The sequence below is a fragment of the Chiloscyllium plagiosum genome, chromosome 31, assembly GCF_004010195.1.
Source record: "Chiloscyllium plagiosum isolate BGI_BamShark_2017 chromosome 31, ASM401019v2, whole genome shotgun sequence".
Taxonomy (NCBI): domain Eukaryota; kingdom Metazoa; phylum Chordata; class Chondrichthyes; order Orectolobiformes; family Hemiscylliidae; genus Chiloscyllium; species Chiloscyllium plagiosum.
This window is the reverse complement of record NC_057740.1, coordinates 34,554,885-34,569,901: the sequence shown is the minus strand read 5'-3', so window position 1 is coordinate 34,569,901 and position 15,017 is coordinate 34,554,885. Positions and strand designations below refer to the sequence as shown.

The window sequence follows — 15,017 nt, the reverse complement described above, 5'->3', positions numbered from 1 at the left end:
GGGGGTGGGGAGCACCAGGTTGAGAGTTTGTGTGTGGGCAGTGTCAGTAAGGGGAGAATGTGATCACCAACACTGACCTATGTATGCATTTTATGCATATATTATATACAGGTGTATATATACTATATATACATATAGCACATGTATATATTTGATACACACACACACTATTCTCAATCCAAGTTCGGAGAAATATCCCATTGCGTGACAGAAGCAGCAGAATTACCACAGCAAGTCATTCAGTCGTCTCTAAGCTTTAAATACAGCAAAGTGATGAGAAAATAGACACAGTATCTGAAAGGGAATTGCATGTTGCAACTTTCTGATAACTTCAACTTGCTGGATGCCATACTTCCCAGCCCCAAGGAAGCCTCTAGCCTGACATGTCCTTCACAAAAGCTTTGTCTCTCTGAGTCATTCGTGACTAGAGGCAAAACATCCCTGTACTGACCACTGACTAAAACTTCAGAGCTTTAGAGAATTTCACCATCTTTGCCTGTAAGGCAAAACACTAATTTATTGTTGTAAAACAAATAGCACGGATTTGCAATATATATATATAGATATATATAAATATCTTACAGCCAGTCTATCCACCTTTTAACATCAGAGGTGACTTTTCTTACAAAGTCTTGTGCCTTTGAGGTGTTCATTACCACTTCAGCTCTGCAGAGTTAAGCCCTTCCTCCAATTCTGAGGCATTGTACAGGTATTTATATTATACAACTATCCACTTAGAAATTATTCCCTATGAGAGTAGCAGGTAGGATTACCAATGGTTCAGGACTGACCTGGAATCCATGGAATTGGTTAATCTCTGCAGCGAACAACCATGAGGCAAAATCACTGGGTTACCATGAAAGATTGCAGGTTTTGTTTTAGTAACTATAAAAATATTGGGAGATGGAATCACAAAGAAAGCTATCTGACTTCGCAGGAGGGAGGTCGTGTGTTGGAACCTCCAGGAATATATCCAACCAAGGTTAGCAAACCTATTGGCAGGCAGATGCTTAAAGCATTCACAGGACATTTCTGCCTGTTCACCATTTAAACAAAGATGATGTGAAGTTGCTTATTTGAAACGGAGCCGTGGGCAGAGAAATGTTACTCTCAGTGTTTGTTCACTGATCTCGCCTTCTGGGTTATGATATGCCAGAGCACTGTGGATTTTGGGGTTTACAGGAGAGGAAGTGGCACCCATTTTTACACCAGCAGGAGGCTATTGCCAGATTAGTACATGACACCATCCATTGCAGCATAGCAATCACACTTTAACCTGCAGCGAAAATGCCACAGTTTCTCCCCACCCCTGCTGAACCCAACTCCCCACCCTGACAAAGTGACAGCTTGAACTACTAACCCCAACCCAGTCCAACCTCCTGCCCCCTCCAAAACTTCCATTCAGCTGAACCTCCTCCTCAACTCAATTCATTTACAGAACAAAAAGAAAACTGAAAGCAGGAACTAGCAATGAATGGTGTAAATTTGTGGCTGCCTACATGGCGAATGGTGTAAAGAAGTTGCTGTTAAAGGGGATGTTTGGGGGAAGGGGGGAAATGGTGTGGATGACCGAAATTCCCAGAAGTCATCTAGGCTTCATCCTACTTGAGTCTTGGCTTATCAATGGAATGAAGGGTTGCACCAACATAGATTCCATTTGAGAAAACTTGCGTCTGGAGACCTCCATGGAGATACTTGTTGCTATACTTGGGTACTTTATATCAAACCCAAGGGGGCCCAAGGCAGTGCTTCACAAGAAAATGAGAGTTCCCAGTCTTGGAAAGCAGTAATGGAGCATATCTGTCCCTCGAATAATTTGTGTTGACGGCAAAGTTTCTCAGAAAATGGAGTCTCTTCCGTGTGAACCATGTCAATTCCACTGCTGCCACCATTTTGGTTTCAGTCACTTATGTAGAAATCACTTCTTTCATTCTCTTCTTGTTTATGTGCTATGATGTGAGAAATAACAGGAGGAGAGCTGCTGCTACAATGAACCAAGAAATCCTAAAGGTCGTGATCCCATTGTTATTGTGATACGGTTCAGGCGATTCATATATAGAATCATCTGCAAAACAAAGAAAAAAAAGTCAGCATTTTCAGCACTTTTCATTTTCTTCATGAACCCTGCAAAATCTAATAACGTAATGGGCAAATTAAAGAAAAGGCTTTACAATATAATGATTTAATCACATCTGAATGTCCTTCACATGCAATGAACTACTTTGACACACAGTGGCTGCTGGCTCCGTAGCTCAGGCACCAAGGCATCACTTCTTTCAGCTGTATTCTGTTTGAAAGGTAGAATAGGAAGACTAGAGTCTGGAGATTTGGATCTTTGGTTGCAGAAACCCCCAAGGATTGGCCACTTTGGAGTGTTGTTTGCTTGTTGTCCTGAGTGGTGATGCTGTGCTCACACAGGAAGTCCATACAACCTTAGAAGTTGAAGGAAGAGGCTTGGCCCTTTGAGCCTGCCACACTAAGATCACATTTTCCATCATCAAGTTCCTGTACTATATTCTATCCCCAAACTCCCTTAGTATCAAATATATTGTATCTGAGGTCGAGAATTCCAAAGGTTCACGACACTTTGAGCGAAAAAAATTTCTCCGTATCTCACCCTAAGTTTCCAACCCATAGTGATCTGTGTGTCGTGAATTCTCAAGCCAGGGGTAATATCCCCTCAGCATCTCCCCTCTCAAGTCTCTGAAGAATTTGGTATATTTCAATTAGATCACCTCTGATTCTTCAAACCTCTAGGAAATATAGGCTTAGTCTACTCAATCTCTCATCACAGGCCAATCCATTCGGGTCAGGAGTCAGTCGAACAAACATTCATAAAGTGCATTCGGAACCTGCCTTCAGTTCTGTAAGTGGGAAGGTCGAACTCTAATCTTTCAGCAAAGACTTATTTTACGTGTGGATCTGAAATTAAATGCTGGGTATTTGTTTCATATTCGCCATGGTGTGTGAGGTGAGTCACTGCCCATTTTGGCCTTTCATACCAACATCACAAGGATAGATTGAAGAAGTTATAACTGTTCTCGTTGGACAGAAGAAGGCTGAGAGGAGGTTTGATGAAGTCATAAGCAGGCCGGATAGAGTAGATAGGGAAAACTTGTACCCGTTTGTGCAAGCAAAAAAAAACAGAATTAAACGTGATGTGCAAACGAAGCAAGGATGATGTGTGAAAACCCTTCTCAGACAGTGAGTACTGGTTAGTAGTATGAACTTCACTGACTGGAAGTGCCATGGAGATAGCTTCAACTGAGGTATTCAAGAGGATATTGGATGATTATTTGGATAGAAATCTTCTGCAGGGACAAGGCAGGAGATTGGCAATCAGTAATAGTATTGATGCAGGCACGATAGGCCAAATGGGCTCCTTCCACATAGTAACAATTCTGTGATTCTGTGATTATAAGCATGCACAGGCTCGATGAAAATGCAAAGTAAATCTCTCTCTACTAAAATGTACCCAAAGGCGGCACAGTGGCTCAGTGGTTAGCACTGCTGCCTCACAGTCCCAGGTTCGATTCCAGCCTTGGGTGACTGTCTGTGTGGAGTTTGCACATTCTCCCCGTGTCTGCGTGGGTTTCCTCTGGGTGCTCTGGTTTCCTCCCACAGTCCAAAGATGTGCAGGTCAGGTGAATTGGCCATGCTAAATTGTCCATAGTGTTAGGTGCATTAGTCAGAGGGAAATGGGTCTGGATGGGTTACTCTTCAGTGGGTCAGTGTGGACTGGTTGGGCCAAAGGGCCTGTTTCCATACTGTAGGGAATCAATCAATCAATCAACTCACAGAACACGGTGATTAGTCTGACTCACACTGGTCTCCTGTGTAGACTCAAAGTCGGGTGAGGCAGGAAGCCTATTGTGAGTTTACGGGTTTAACTGAATCAGGCAGCAAATGGTCAGTTAGCCAGATTAACCTGATTACTGATCCTGTTATCAATCAGCTAAGAATCAAAAGTTGTTGAACAAATCTAGGACTACTACTGCAGGTTCCATCTCCAGCCTGCTCTGAGTTAACTTCTCCCTGCCAGGGAGATGCTAACATTGGTCCAGCTATTATTCAGCCATGTCCAGCATACACCTACACATATCAATACCATCTCTGGGAGACTTCTGCAAACGTAGAAGTCTCAATTTGCTGAGGTTGAGGGGAGTGGAGATATAGTCTGCCAAGCTATGTACCCAGGATACCAACAGGGGTGTGTGTCTGTATGTGCGTGTGTATGTGTGCGTGTGTGTGAATGTGTGTATGTGTGTGTGTGTGTGTGTGCGGCCCACAGCTGAGAAGCTAACACTTGTTGCCTTCACCCGCAGTTGAAGAAGAGACTTCACCGAGACAACGTGACCAGAAGACAGAAGCCTCACCTTATGAAGGATGCCAAGGCCATGAAGAGGGTGTAGAATAGATTCCTTAAAATAAATAGCAGCATTTAAGGGAAAGAAAAAGGTGAAGAAACTGAACTGTTTCCAATGGAACAAAGAAGGTTATGTGGCACTCTGATCGAAGGGTTAAAAATATAAGAGATTTTGATAAAGGTCAATTAGATAAAATTAGCCAATGAAGTGGAATGCTTCAAGTTAAGGTTTATACTGAAGAAATACACAGAGGTTCAGAGAATGTTTGTTTGCTCATGAACTATATTGTCAGGAAGTAGACTATTCAATAACAGAGGAGGCAGAATTAATTATAGATTAATTTGAAGAACAAAACATAAAAGACCAGCAGAATGGGATCACGGGGTGGACGTTTAAAGGCAGAACAATGGCTCAGCTGGGAATCAAACTGAAGGATCAATTCCTGAGATAGATAGCACTGGCATGTGGGGCTGAATGGCGTCAAAAGACCCTTAACCTCGACTTCTTCACATGATCAGTTGCCTTGCACTGTGAATGATATAACAACTGAAAGGAAAGACTACACTTGGCATTTTAAAAAAAAAGTCCTGTCCCCAGTGACAATGATATAAAATAGAAACAGTGGATCTGAAGTACTGGGAGTGACAGCAGCAAATAGATTCATTGTGTTTTCTTTATTTTATCACCTCTCTGAAATCTCCACAATAAAAATGAGGGGCATTCCAAGGAGCCTACTCTAGCAGTTTGACTCCCCACCACCCAACCCTCCCCACCACCGACAGGGAATTTTAGCTAGATTTGTAATTCTGATTCCACCCGTCACTGTGTCAGAATAAGCACTGGGAATAAACCAAACGGGACATGCTGTGCACTGAGGGAACCTTGAAGGTAGACTAAAGATGCCTGACTGACTGTGCATGCTGTGAGTCACCAACAGTGCCAGTGCGATGCCCTCACTGAGCTCTGCCTCCAAGTCAGAAACTTCAGGCTTTTTAAACAGTGCTCTGGACTGTAGCTTGAGATGCAGAGGGATGCTCACAGCTGACAATCCCTCCCCTTCATGGGCTCTGCACGTCTTACAAATGCGAAGAAAATCCTTATTTAGAAGACTCTCCTCCGTGTCTTTGGTTGATGCTGCATTCGGACAAACCAGGCCCCTCGAAAGGACGACCAGAGGCTGAGATGTTAAGAAAAAGGAGCTGTCCTTCCGACACCACATTAACTGATTGCTTCCTCCTACTTCTGCTTGGGAGCATGACCTTCCCTCCTTCCCTTCTCTGGTTCCAGCTACCCTCACTCTACTGATTGCAATACCCATCCCCAAACCAATCACTTTCCTTCTGCCTTTTAAAAGGTGGAGGTAAATTCCATATGGGGTTTCAAAAAAGCTCTGGATATATGTTTGAAAGTGATTGATTTAGAGGGCTAGGGCTGAAGAATGGAATTAGCTGGGTCGCTCTTTCAGGAGTCATAGGATCTTACAATCCCTACAGTGTGGAAAGAGGCCATTCCGCCCATCAAGTCCCACCTAGGCCCAATCCCCTACCTTATCCCTGAATTTCTCATGGCTAACCTACCTAGCCTGCACATCCCTGGACACTATGGACAATTTAGCATGGCAAATCCACCTTAACCTGCACATCTTTGGACTGTAGAAGGAAACTAAAGCCCTCAGAGGAAACTCACACAGACACAGGAAGAATGTGCAAACTCTGCACAATTGCCCGAGGCTGGAATCACACTGGGGCCCTTGGTGCTGGGAGGCAGCTGTGCTAACCACCATGCTGCCCCAAGTCTCCTACCTTAATAAGCTCTCTTCTCCCCTCTTCCAGTGAAGTACCACTGAATCATTTGCCTTCATCTCATTATCCAGGAAAAGTTAAATGTTATTAAAAATGACACTAATTATTAATAATTCTCTGCAAGCATTTAACTTGTGAGTTGGTACACACAATGGGTCAAATGGCCGCCTCTATGGCTTCCATGATTCTATGCTGTTATGTGATGGAAGGCAATGGCCTAGCGGTATTAGTGCTGGATTGTTAATGTAGAGACCTGGGTAATGTTCTGGGTAACTGGGTTTGAATCTCACCATGGCATTTGAGCTCAGTAAGAATCCAAAAATTGACCATGAATTCTTTGTTGGAAAAACCCATCTGGTTCATTAATGTCCTTTAGGGAAGGAAACTACCATCCTTACCTGGTCTGGGCTACATGTGACTCCAGACCCACAGTAAAGTGGTTGACTCTTAACTGCCCTCTAGGCAATAAATGCTGGGCCTGGCCAGTAATGCCCTCATCCCCTGAATTATTTTTTAAAATGTGGCATGTTCTCATAACCTGTGACTATTTGGAGCATGCTTGTTCAAATTTCTGCATGGGTATTACATCTGCCAAGCACAACTCTGATCAGTTTTAGTAAGGGGGAAGGGGCAGCATGTATAAACAGGTATCAAATACAGATTTCCCAACTCCATATGCTCATGTTTGGACTAGGAACTGATGGATATAAACAGAAAATTCAAGCTGTAGTTTTAGCAGCCCACTAATGCCCATAGTTTATATCTGAACCAGCTTCAGTATGACTGGTTACGCTGATTAAAGAATCAGTCTTTTGCCTCTTGCTTTAATAAGCTCTCTTCTCCCCTATTCCAGTGAAGCATCGCTCAATCATTTACCTTCATCTCATTATCCAGGAAAAGTTAAATGTTATTAAAAATGTCACTGGTTATTGATAATTCTCTGCAAGCATTTAACTAGTGAGCAAATTAGTGTCAGCTTCCTCCGTTCATAAGGCGTCATTAAGCAAGATTCCTAGAGCACTTTTCAATGTATAATGAGAGATTAGGCTCCATGAAGTTTAACAATTAGAGTAAGGTATGCGTTAGAAATATTTATGGTAATATAAAAAGTGACTTTCTCCCAAACTTCGGATTTAAAATCTGTTTCAAGGTTTTAATTTCAATCACAATTTTATTTGTGAGTCTTTTCTCTTGTGTGATGCTGACGATGTATGGGAGACAATGCCTCTTCCTGTTTGCAAACCTTGAATCTGAGGAAAGCCAGTGAATCTTTTCATTCAATTTCATTTTCATACTGAGCCACTCCTTGTCCACGAGAACCAATTGAATTCAGTCGATAAATTAAGAGAGGCTCTTTTTTTTTGCAAAGAACTGACTGGTGGGCTTTCTCAACGTTTTACAATAACTAGACTGCGGACGTACACATTTTAAAAACTGGTTTTAAAACAATGCAGACGCAGTGGGAGACCTCCCTGAGGCATTGCTCGCCAGGGTTGCAATATTTTCCAGCTGCTGAAGTACAGCTGGAGTGTGCTGCCCCTTTCTGACCACTGCTCCTGTAGAATGTTAGAACAGAACTGTGTAATGGTAACAGCACCGAGGAGGCTAATCAGCCCGTTGTGTCCATGACAGATCTCAAGAAGAATAACGCTGCTAGCGCCACTCCCTTGCCCTTCTCCCCTCGCCCAGCCCTGCAGATTTTTTTTCTCTTCAGAGATTTCCTGGTGAGGAAGGTTTTTTTCTCCATCCGCATTGTTCATGAACTCACAAAACCAATTAAAGTGCATTGTAATTGCGCCTGCTTGTAAATTCCTGGCCCCAGATGGAAGCCAGACTGTTAGGGTCAGAGAGAAAAACAATCCTCCACTAAAAGCTGCCTAAAAGCAAGCAGGAAAGGACTATCCTTCCAATTCCACGCTGTCTATAGGGTCGGCACTCCAACTGCAATCGCAGACTTGTCAGGAGCACTGTCAGAATTGACAATCCAAATATTAGCAATTCTGGGGTTCCTTTCTCTCTCCTTGTTGTATTCCTGAAGTTGAAATTATGAAGTTTGAACCAACAGGCACTGGTGCACATTGTGCACTTTTGCTTCAGATTTGGAGACAGTAAAGTGTAATGTAGGGACATGGGGAAAGCATGAGGAGAGGAACATTAACACAGTGGTACCATCTTTATAGCAATTCCCTCTGGTTAAATTAGAGCTCCTGTTTCTTCTCCCTGCATGCAGCAAAATGCCCGGAATTTAAAAATGAGTTAAAATGAAATTGTAAAGGAGTGATGAGAGATGGAGGGCAGGAGTGCGGTTTCTCGTACATCTTTCAAAGAAATGGAAGATAACAGGGCACTGGGAAAATGTCTGTCTTGCATATCCGAACTGACATGCTGTGCATTTTCATCACTCACTATTTTCACGAGATTTCAGGGGTCGATTGCTCTTCAATCTTTCAGAACGAGCAGTTGCAATTTTTACTTTCAGAGATTTGAGATTAGACACTATTGTTAGAGAGCATTCACTTGGACCACTCCTTGAAAGGCAAGGACCTTCCTCACCAGTAGATTAATGTCAGGGGCCCGCAGAACAAGTTAAACATTAATTGCTCACGATAGGGCATCAGTTGGTGGTAGAGGGGCCGACCAGGACATCTTCCTACTGTCAATTGAATGGGGGTGGAGATAAGAGGGCAATGGGGTCCCTAGTTGCCCTTTCTGCTTAATTAAATGTATCCTATCACCCCGCATCCCTCAACCATCAAACTTGCCGTAAGAGAGGGCACAAGACTGTGTTCTCACTCTGATGGCAGCTCCTTCTCAAGACCAATAGTGCAGGCAACAGTTCTGTCTTTCAGTGTTGCGATCATTGCTTCGCTAATATTATTTTAAAATAGGTTTTCTGCTCCTCCCCTGTGACACTTATCCAGAAGGTGCTAACTCTGACTGAGAAACTAAATCACAATCAGTAGCAGGAGTCTTGACACCTCCTGGCTTGGCTGTGGCAGCCCTCCAACTACTCAGAGTTCAGATCTGTGGGCTTGACAGCACTCTCCAATCTGAACAGCTCAGTCTCACACCACAGAAACCACAAGGTTGCAGCCGTAGAAGGTTAGCATGGTGGGAGGTGGGGGGGGGGGGTGGGAGAGTGGGGTGGTGGCAAACAGGAACCAAAGTGAGGGTTAACATTCATATATTGTTACTGCTTAGCTCAGTCAGATCTAGTTCCTTCAGTCCAGTCGTTCAACAAGAGATTCCTATAAGGTCAGTATGGAATGTGTCCATTCAACAGGGGAAGAAGGGTTTAGTACAAAGATGTGAAGCAATTACTGCACAGTCACTGAACCCCAGACAGCTATGTAAAAGCCATGGGGCTTGGCTTCACTGTATGTGGGAAGTTATGATTGCCTGTGGGAGAGATTTTACTATCTCTACATCTGCCAGTGAGTAACTCAGACAGCGGGAGATGGTCCAAGTTCCCTCCCCCGACCCCTCATCCCTCCCTCACTAATGTAACAGACCCTTGCTCACAAGAACGGTAACAATCCTCTCTGCTGCAGCCATATACACACACCAATAGCTCAAAAGCCTGTACTTCCCTTACCATCATCAAGATTGCAGGGTCCTCACTCCTGCCCCATACAGAGGACCGAGAGTCTAAGAACCGTTGTATTTTACAATAGATCTTTGCCCTTGGTTTGAGGGCCCTCACTCCACCATACAGCCTTATTGTGAGTTGAAGGTTCAAACATTAGAGGGTCCACAAGTCCGAAAGGATTTTGATCATGGTTTTAAAGTTACACTCTTATACTTGATAATCCACATCTGCATTTGCAGTTTAAATCTCCTTTGCCCAACATCCTTACCCAATTATTGTAAGGTTAACACTTCCATTCAAATAAAGGACAAAAATAATGCACACACTAACGTTCACATAATTTCAAGCCCACGGTCTCTTTACTCTTACTTGATTTAGAATATTTACTCTCACGAGACAAATGTCATGTCAATCGGTCTGATGAGAATTGAGAAATAAAAATAAACAAATAAACTCCGAAATAAAATAATCATGAGTTTGATATTTAAAAACATGGTATTTTGAAACTTTACCAACAGTCAAGCTTCATAATAATTGCAGAATACAACAGACACACTTGACGCCTCAGTCTGATTGGATTCTACTATTAGAAATGGTTGGTTAGAGAAACAGTAAAAGATTGTTGCAAGTACCACCAGGATTATTACAATATTATTATAATCCTTCACGAGCTAGGAATTCATGTTCCCTCAGTGCCTAATTGTTAACCCAGTCAAATTTTGTCTCCTTTCCCTCCCTCTCCTCTCCCCCCACATAGTAAATTTAATTGCCATTTCATATCTCTTATCCCAGATTTTACATCACTTATGAACTTTAAACATGAACATTAAGGCAATATTTAAGAAAAGCAATAACCCTGGGTGTAACTTTTCAAGAAAAGGATCAGGAGAGACACAGCAAAAGGAGAGAAAGGGAGGGAGAGAGACAAGAGAAAGGTGAGGCACTGTGATATTACTGACCTGAAGCTTCAACTGAACTGTTGTTTACATCGAAATCACCTTCATTCACCCCTACTGCTTCCATACAACTGTCTACGACAGAAATAGAAACAGCAGCTATGTGTCAGTGTGAGGGTGATTTTCAAAGCATAGGGTTAGTGAGCAACAGAAAAGGGATCCCGTTTCAAAGTCCCCTTTTTGAACTACAGCCTTCAAAAAAAAGTTAGAAGTTAAGGGACAAAGTATTAAATAGTGCCAGTGGAATGGTAGAATTCATGATTGACTTTAGAGGAGTCTTGTTTTTAAAACACGATTCCAGTGATTAACGATTTAATGTTGAGCTCCCAAACCCATCACACTTGGCCATAAGTGATACACAGGGAATAAACCATTAGATCTTTACCCAGAAATGAGACCACATACTGTGTGTACATACCTTAAATCCCCATCCCTGTAAATAAATCTTAAGCTAAAACTGTGACTAACATGGCCCTAAATTATAGGCCTTCCCCTAGAATCAAACCTTAAACAAAAGCCAGACCCGCTGATCTGGGTTTTAAACTAATGACCCACCCCTAGAACTGGGTAATAAACCATATCTCTGTCCCTGCTTTGTGGCAATCCATAGTTAGCACGTGGAACTGGGCCTTAAGTTAAATCTGTCTTTCGGGCATGAGATCTCCCCATTGGTGGTACGATTACAAATTTTGATCACCAGAATTTACCTTCAACACAATATACAAAATTCGATGAAACTCCATTTTAAGTTTAATGTTCCACATCCCCCAACCTGAATTAGACGTGTTCAGCTTACAGTCTCCCTTCAGTTCAGTATTCATTGTGTAGGGTCTAGCCACAGTAATGATTCAAATAGATCTTTATTATGGTGGCTTCCTGAATCTCTTCAACCAACACTTTGCTCCCATAAATGGCTCTGCTGAGGGCTTTTAAAATCCTGCTCACCCTCAATGCTTTTGCCATCAGTTGGTTTTCTCAGACATGTTTTGCCTAAAATAAGCTCTCTCCAGGTAGCATCCATGATTATTTGAACCATGGCTCATGTTGGGATTTTGCTATGAGGTGAGGAAGCAGGCCTTGAGGCTACCTTAGACAGAATGGGAATTAAACCCTGGGTCCGTGATATTATTCAGAACCACAGGCTAACTGCCTGGCCAACTGAACAGCACCCATTATGACTGCCAAAATCATAGGTAACTCGATCGAGTTCTCTGTTATTTTAAATTGTTAGGTTTAGGACCCAGAATGAACATTTTGAAGAGAAAACTGTCTTTTGATCCAATGCAGTCAAAATGACTCAGTTTGCATCAGTTCAGTTTTCTGATCGAATTTATGGTTATCCTTATGTGATTCATACCATTCTCCAAACTATCCTTTTTGATATAACGCCTCAAATTAAAGCTGCATTAATTTTCCCCAATGATGAGCTTTAAAGATTTACTTGCCTCTCTTAGTTTCTCAGCAAATCTCCTCAAAGCAGGCAACTAAGTAACTCAGTGCTGTGTTTTAGTGAGTCTAACCCACTCTTACACCCCAACCACCCAAGATCAACTTAAAACTGAAGCTTTGCAAAGGGCATCGGGAATGTCCTTGATACGTGGATCAATGCAGCTTGAAAATTGAGGTATATCAGTGAAGATGAAATAAAGTGGAAGAAAATGGCAGCAGAACAGGGAGGGAAGAAGAAGTTAGAACAAGCAATTATTTTAGTGATACTCTACTGATTCAGTTTATTGATTTAGTAGCATCAAGCATGCAGTCTTAAAGGAACAATATCAACTACAGATTTTAGAAAAGACATTCAAACAGACATGACTTACTTGTTGGTCGGACATATACTTTTAACTTTAAGCAGGGTTTCCCAACAATATTAGGGTGAGGTGAAGCTGGGAAAAAAAACACAATGCAATATTATTAGTGCTTCGCACAACCGTGCCAGGTAATAAGGTTTCCTGACTTTTTTCACTGAATTTAGATTGACATTTCATTCTAGAACTAAAAATGTGCTACGTTGCTGGTGATAAAGTTTAAATTAGCCCTCTGCTCTGGTGCACATTATAGACCCCATTATATTCATTAGAGAGACCATAGCACCCATAAACTTTATAGCACTACACATCCTAGAGTCAGTTAGCACCGTTCATTATAGAACCATGGCACAATTGAACATAGATTCCCTATCACTCTTCCTTATAGATCCAGTAACATTATTAACTATAAAGCACATTGCTCTTTTCATCACAGACCCTATAGTTCTATTCACTATTGATCAGATATCCCATAGCTCAAATCATTACAGACTCCATTTTACTACGTATTATCAAGCCAATATCATTATTGAACAACAAACACAAAATTGCTGGAAAAGCTCAGCAGGTCTGGCATCATCTGTGGAGAGAAATCAAAGTTAACATTCTGAATTAACCTTTTTAGGTCCAATGACCCTTTCTCACTTGACCCAGAATGTTAACTTTGATTTCTCTCCACAGATGCTGCTAGAGCTGCTGAGCTTTTCCAGCAATATCTGTTTCAGTTTCTGATTCCCAGCGTCCACAGTTCTTTTTGATTTTTATCCACCATTGAACAAAGCATGCCATTGCCAACATTCTACCTATGACCAAAAGCAGGTTAACAAATAAAGCACACTACTTTCTGTGGAATGATGCTGTTGACAAAATGGCTGCATGCACAACAACAGTCATTAATCTGCTGCATGTGAAGTGTCCTAAGATATTTTGGAAAATCACTGTGACGGGTTACACACAATGAAGTTCTTTGAAAAGGAAGACCAGTTTGTTGAAATCCAAGACTTTCCCATTACGGTGTCCCCATTTGTTTCAAAGAGGCACATTATTTTCCTGTCATATGCCTCACTTGATAGATCAATCTGAACATTTCTCAGTCTTCAAGTAGCAAAGTTTTTGTTCACATCTATTCGAAATTTACTTTACGCTAATTTCCATTTATGCCCTCGGGTCCTATTTTCTTGTCTTACCTTTGAAGTAATAATCTGGGTTTATCTTACCTATACTATTTAATATTTTATATAATTTGATGAGACGTTCAATTGAACATCTCTTTTCAGAATAATTGCTTTAATAATAGAACTATTGATATATCTGCTACTAAAGACTGGAGTCGTAAGCATAATTGGTTATATTTATTAAATATTTAATGTACTAAATTACCCATTTTATAATTCCTCTCGAATAGCTTCAAATAAAGGAACATTCTTCAATTTTCTCCTCTCTTGAAGGTCGTGCTGCAGTTTGAAGAAACAAGCAGCCCTTCTCCTCAGGAGCTTGCTAGCTTGCTGTGAAGTGCATCATAGCCTGATCTTTAGTTGATCATTCACAAACACTTTCCCAGTAGGATCACGGGATGCTGATGAGGAAAAGGAACTCCTGCGAACTCCTTGTCCTCGCTGCATAAGGGATTGAGAGCTGGGTTTTTTTTTGTGCCTTAAGCTAATTCAACACTCAGGTGAAAGAGAGGGCGATAAACTATACTGAGTGACACTTAGGGATGCGGTGTCTTGCTCGTTTTAAGTCGAAATTGAAAATGCACCCACTTTCCTGCAAAGCCAACCTCACCCAGTACATCATTAGGAAAGCTTTTCCCTGGACTTCACTGCATGATCAGCCCTGTTGTGCATTGTTTCTGAAACATGAGGCCTAATTTCTGGTGCGACTACCATTGTAATAGAAAGCTTGCTCACTGGGGCTCTGAATGTTACTGGCATGAATGATAAGGTCCTGTATCCTTAAACTGTGTCCCCTGGTTCTGGACTCCCTGGTCATTGGGAACACCCTTCCTGGGGTTACCCTTTCCAGTACTGTTAGAATTGTATTGATATCTATGAGATTCTACCCCTGTCCCACCACCTCATTCTAAATTCCAAAGAATATAGTCTGAGCTGATTCATACATCAGTCCTGCCATCACAGAAATCAGCCCATTATATAGTAGCTAAACTACAATAAACCATCCCAAGGTAATTTGCACAAGAGTTGTTAAACAATAATTTGATACCACCTCACATACTTAGATATAAGGAAAATGAAAGAGGTGACCTTTAAGCATTATTGTAATGAAAGAAAGGATTGCACAGTTTTAGGCAGGAAATGCGATATAGTTTTATTTGCAAATGCTCTCAGTAAAGATGGCAATGGACTGCATTATCCTTCCCTCTCGATAGTGTGGACAGCATTGATGGTTTGAAAGAAGGAGCAGAAGCGAAACTGGCTGTATTTTTAGATTTAAGTGACAACAGGAGCCTGTATAAAGGTCATGAAAGAGTGACC

General features: G+C 41.8%; 1 protein-coding gene across 1 annotated transcript in view; it reads right to left on the bottom strand.

Moving 5' to 3' along the window:
• Nucleotides 1-1,423: 1,423 nt before the first annotated feature.
• LOC122565055 (ephrin-A5-like) overlaps nucleotides 1,424-15,017 on the bottom strand; it is a 218,003-nt gene continuing 204,409 nt past the window's right edge. The window contains exons 4-6 of the mRNA XM_043720685.1: nucleotides 12,535-12,600; nucleotides 10,718-10,789; nucleotides 1,424-2,065 (exon numbers count right to left, since the gene is read on the bottom strand). Coding sequence (XP_043576620.1) covers nucleotides 1,950-2,065; nucleotides 10,718-10,789; nucleotides 12,535-12,600 — 254 coding nt within the window. The 3' untranslated portion in view covers nucleotides 1,424-1,949. The remainder of the gene's footprint in view (nucleotides 2,066-10,717; nucleotides 10,790-12,534; nucleotides 12,601-15,017) is intronic.